The sequence below is a fragment of the Phaethon lepturus genome, unplaced genomic scaffold (assembly GCF_000687285.1).
Source record: "Phaethon lepturus isolate BGI_N335 unplaced genomic scaffold, ASM68728v1 scaffold34396, whole genome shotgun sequence".
Taxonomy (NCBI): domain Eukaryota; kingdom Metazoa; phylum Chordata; class Aves; order Phaethontiformes; family Phaethontidae; genus Phaethon; species Phaethon lepturus.
In genome coordinates, this window is record NW_010544700.1 from 675 (window position 1) to 5,719 (window position 5,045).

Below are 5,045 nucleotides of genomic sequence, written 5' to 3' on the forward strand. Positions count from 1 at the left end.
TCTGGGAGAGACTGTGCACCCCGGAAACCTGGGGCTGGGTGTGTACCTCCCGCCTGCCCTGGCCCCTCATTATGGCTCAGGTTAAAACTATGCCCGGCGTGGAGGCAGGCAATCACCCGCGTGCCAGGGCTGGGGCGGGATGCTCTGCGCAGCAGGGAGCTCCTCCAGCACCGCACCCCCTAATCCTCTGGGGTCCCCCAGGCCCAAGGTCCTCCCGTCACAGGGACAGTGGCACAGGAACAGCACTCACATCTCTTCTTTAATAAAAGGGGCAGGGGAGAGAGGGGGAAAAGGAGATATTAGACCAAGATCCAGCTGTGGACTCGTCCTACCACAGCAAGGACTGGCCAGGTCACAGTATTTATTGCCAGTAGCCCAGAGGGAACAGAGGTGGCCACTCCCCAGCAGAGCAAGGCAGGCCTGTTCCCCCTGAGGTTTTACTGCTGGTGATGGACCTTGGAGAAAGGGGCCGGGGAGACCCTGAGCAAAGGGGTCAGGCATCAGCTGAGCGGGCAGAGCTGGTGAAAGCCACGTCACAGCCACTGGCACAGGAGGATGCCAGTGCTGCCTTCACGCTGTCACAAGCGGCGATGCCAGAGTGGTCCAGCTCCCACCACGTCCCACGGAGAGCATACAGCTCTGCGCCAAGAGCCATCCGCAACCTGCCACGCTTCCCTCCACCACCTTCCCCTCGCTGGCTCCATCCCAGCCAGGATTGAGCCCAGAAACACCCACCCATAACAGGGGAGTTTCCACCCTGCATCCCTCTGCACAATGCCCCCACACAGCCCCTCCCACCAGTGACAGCCCAGGATTTTGGCTCAGTTTTAGCCACAATTTAACAACCTGCTCCTGGTCTAGAGATCCTGAAGTCCCAGGGCTGCAGGTTACTCCCCCACCATCCAGCCCACACTGACTCTGCTCCCCCCATGCTCCCAGCACTTGACACCAGTATGGAGTGGCCAGCATTCGCCAAAGCACCTTCCCCTGGCCACCCTTCTCTGGGATGAGCCCACTCCTCCTCTCATGGTGGCCCCACATCTCTCAAGAGACACTGTGCTGGTGGCCAAGAGGCTTGTTTGTGCAAGGAGAAAGGGCTGCAGCAGCACATGGCTGCTGCTCCCAGGGGAGAGGGGCTGGCATACCCCAGCCCCGTGCTCCCAGCACCAGTCCCCGTCCCTCCTGACGGACTGAGGAAGAGACCTGCCAGGCTCATGACTTCTTGGAGGCTCCCGAGCCTCCCTCCGGAGCTTTCTTGGCTAAAAGCGCCTTCTCCTCCTTCATCTTCTTCAGCTTGACCTTGCTTTTGCCAGAGGATGAGAAGGTGAGCGAGGCCTTGCTGAACTCCAGGGGGAAGACGCCCACATCCCCATCAAAACGATTCTTGGACACCTGCAGGTACCGCTTCCCTGGCCCCGTCATCAGCTTACGGTCCTGCAGGATGAGGACGTTGTCAGCCTCCTGGCTAGCCTGAGGGAAGAAAAACATCTCCAGGAGGGTGCTGGGGATGCAGCTGGAGTCACAGGGCTTGGAGGTGCTCATGGGCTGCCTGCCCAGGTCCTTCAAGCTCTGTTATGGGGCATCTCAAGCCACAGCAACTCCAGCATCTCCCCAACACCAACCCCTTGTCTTCCCCCGGGATGTCCCAAGGACCCACTGAGCAGACAGGCTTCAGCTGAAGCCACAGCAGGCCCTGGGGAAACAAGGGAGCATGGGAGGGCTGTGCACTCACAAGGCACTTTCTGCCCACCACTGCAGCGCTGTTCAGCATCACAGCAGACTGGAGCACTCAGAAGGCCCATCCCTGCACCCTCCCTGGCTCCTTCTTTAATTATCTCATACTACATCCCACTCACAGTCAATGAGCATTAATTAACTGCACCCAAATCCCCCAACAGAGCTTCTGCTGGCAATGGGTTTGTTCCCTATCTGCATCTCCCTACCAAGGCCTGGCCAAATCGGGACTCCACACATCTTCAGCAGGTGACAAGAGTCTTGGGGACATCCTGCCCCTCCCAGCACCTTTCAGGTCCCCAGCACTGACTCAGGCAGCTGCCTAATGTATCCCAGCCCCCTCCTGGGAACATGCTGTGCCGAGCGACAGGAAGGGCCACACCAGCCCAGCTCACCTTGGCAGAGCCAAAGATGGAAGCCGTCTGCAGCTCCTTCTCGTCATCCTCCTTGCGGGGATGGATGACCAGTGTGATGTGGCAGGTATTGTCTGTGGCAAACTTGCGGAAGGCACCGACGATGTAGTCTTGGGCAGCGAGCCTGTGATGACAGCGAGAACAAGGTCAGCAGCCAGTACTGCTCGTGGCGGGGAGGGCAGCAAGGTGCTGCCAGGTTCAGCCTAATAGCAGGGAGCACCTCACACTCTGTGGGGCAGCTGGGCCCATGCGAGCAAAGGGATGGAGCACAACAGGGATTGCAGGTAACCGGCTCATCCTTTCCCACCTCTTCCTCCCCAAGGCAGTGATTGCCCTTCAATGAAACAGGGGTGCCGGACAGGACTAAAGGGGACACCCTGTATGAGTCCCCAGCCCTGCTGTGACACCCAAGAGGGCCAGCTCCAGCGACAAGGGTAGCAGAGGAAGGAGGGGGCAGCATGGAGAAGGGCTACCTGTCCGCAGAGAGGTGCTCATGGCCCATCATGAACTGGAGATTGTCGACGACCACGTGGGTGATGTCATACATGTAGACAGCATGCTGCATGGTGTCAATCACTGTCCTGGGCAGGGGGGAGACCAGGATTAGCAAAGATCAGCAGAGGTGGCAATGGGGATGCTAAGCCAGGCACAGGGAGAAGCAGAGTAGGGAGGCATCAGGCTGGTGCCAATGACAGCTGGCCATTGACCACCAGGCCCTGGGCACCTTCACAGCTCCTCCACCACAGGATGGAGGCAGCCCCATCCCCACAAATCCCCCCTCCTGGTTCAGGAGGGCCCAGCTGCTGCCCACACAGCTCCTGCCCACTGTCCTGTGATCTCCCTGGCCTGTGGTAACCCTCAGGTCCTCTCTCCTCAACAAATGGCAATGCTGCCAGGTGAGCAGGGTGGGATGCATCCTGCTAGAGACAGGAGATGGTTTTGAAGCTGCCACCTAGCACAGGGACAGGTCTCCTCCCTTCATCCCCACCCCAGAAGGAGGCCGTCATTGTCCTCACGACAGCAGAGATGCAGCTGGTTGAGCCATGTGGTCCCCACGTGCCAATCCCAGGACTTGACCCTGATGTACCTCCTGCCAGCCCCAAATCCACAACACACTGTGGGAGAAGGGCCCCGGCTCCCCAGGGCCCTGCAGCACATGCCGTAAAGGGTAAATGTTGTCAGGGATGAAGGTGTGGAACCATACTTGATATTCTGCTGGCCATGGAAGGTCATGAAGTAGAGTGGGAGGTCCTCGAAGCGGTCAGCCCATTCATCGTACAGCTCCAGCTGGTCCTCCAGGCGCTGGGCAGCAAACTGCGTCAGCATGATCTTGGCCAGGCGGACATTGTTGATCTCAAAGCTGCCCCACAGCGTGCACACCCCCTGCATGCACAGGTCCAGCGCGTACTCACTGATAAAGGTTGTCTTCCCACTGCCCGTTGGGCCTGGCAAAAGGACAACGACGGGATGAATTAGCTGGGGGAGATGATCTGACCTGTCCTGAATCCACCAGTTGTTTAGAGGTGGAAACACCAAAGCAGACTAAAAGCAGCCAATCCGCAGCACTCCCTCCATACACATGCAGTGTCTCACACCAGGCTGCATGTCTGGGCACATGCGTGTTACCTCCAGCAGCCAGTGGGTCCCTGCGAGGTGCAGGGAAAGGCTGGGCACTTGGCAGGGACGCACAGAGAGAGCTCAGAGAGGAGGCAGTGGAGGGGAGCAGGGGAAAGAGACAAGAAGTCCCTGTGCATCCCAGGCAGGGAGCCCATCACCACACGGGTGTGCCCAGCTCCACTGTACCCAGGAACACACCCCAGCCTCTCGTGCACATCCACAACAGGCTCAGCTGAAGCCATGAGCACAAAGGGACCAGGAAGACTTGTGAGGTGTCACCCCCAGGAGAGTGAAGCCACCGAAAGACCCTCTGTTCCCCCTGTCCAGCAGCTGTTTGCCCATCACCTGTGAAGATGGTGAGCTCCCCTCTGCGGTGCCCTTTGAGGAGCTTGTTGAGCTCGGGGAAGCGTGCCCACTTGACACCGGCCACCTGCTCGGTGTTGACCAGCTCCCCGAACACCTCCTCGCGCAGCTGCCGGAAGGAGACAATGGATTTGTGGCTGGCAGGCAGGGCGGCACGCAGGATCTTGGTGAGGTTCAGGCCCTGGTTCAGAGCCTCCAAGGGCCGGGGCTGGAGGTCGCCAGGGCGCACCAGGGAGCAGCGCTTGAGGCTCAGCTTGCGAGCGAAGAGCTTGGCAGCTTCCCAGGAGCGCAGGTCCTCGCCCAGCCACAGCGTGATGCGCTTGAACTGCTCCAGGTATGGGAGGAGGGCAGGGGGCAGGGAGGTGGCCCCCCGCGGCAGGGCCAGGCTGGCCACACCTGTAGCTTGGTGCAGGGCCAGGGCATCCAGTTCCCACCCTGTTAAGACCAGCTCTGTGTCTCGGCGGCTGATCAGGGGCAGCCCAAAAAGATTGCGATAGGAATCGAAGCGGGGTAAAGTCTCTTCCACATAAGTTACCGCATCCCCCTTCTTCTCCACCCTCACAAGCTTCAGGCCTTTCAGGGTTGCATCGCGAGGGCTGAACCAGGGGAAGACGAGAGACTTGGCAGCCCTCAGATAACGTACCCCGAAGCGTTTCAGGGTGGTGTCCGTCACCAGGGAGATGCCAAACATGGCCTTAGTCTCGTTGGTCTCATCCTTATCCAGTAACTCCCAGAGTGGCAGCGCCCGGTCCCAGATGCAGCGGGCATCCTCACGAGTCTGTCGCGTATCTTCCTCTGGTTCCTCCGAGCTGGGGCGGGGAACGCTGTGGTGCCGCAGCTCCACGTTGGCCTGAAAGTCCTGCCAGGTACCCTCGGCCAGGGTGGCCGTGCACAGGAAGCTGCCTGTGGTCTTGTCAA

The 5,045-nt window shown here is 59.7% G+C and overlaps 1 protein-coding gene across 1 annotated transcript; it reads right to left on the minus strand.

Annotated features, from left to right (window-relative positions):
• Positions 1 to 1,202: 1,202 nt before the first annotated feature.
• On the minus strand, positions 1,203 to 5,040 carry LOC104622096 (chromosome unknown open reading frame, human C10orf2; the record flags this gene model as incomplete). The annotated part of the gene is made up of 5 exons (XM_010288760.1): positions 1,203 to 1,470; positions 2,130 to 2,271; positions 2,621 to 2,728; positions 3,352 to 3,592; positions 4,110 to 5,040. Coding segments are annotated over 5 exons (1,680 nt in total), but the record flags the coding sequence as incomplete, so codon positions are not given.
• Between the last annotated feature and the right edge of the window lie 5 nt (positions 5,041 to 5,045).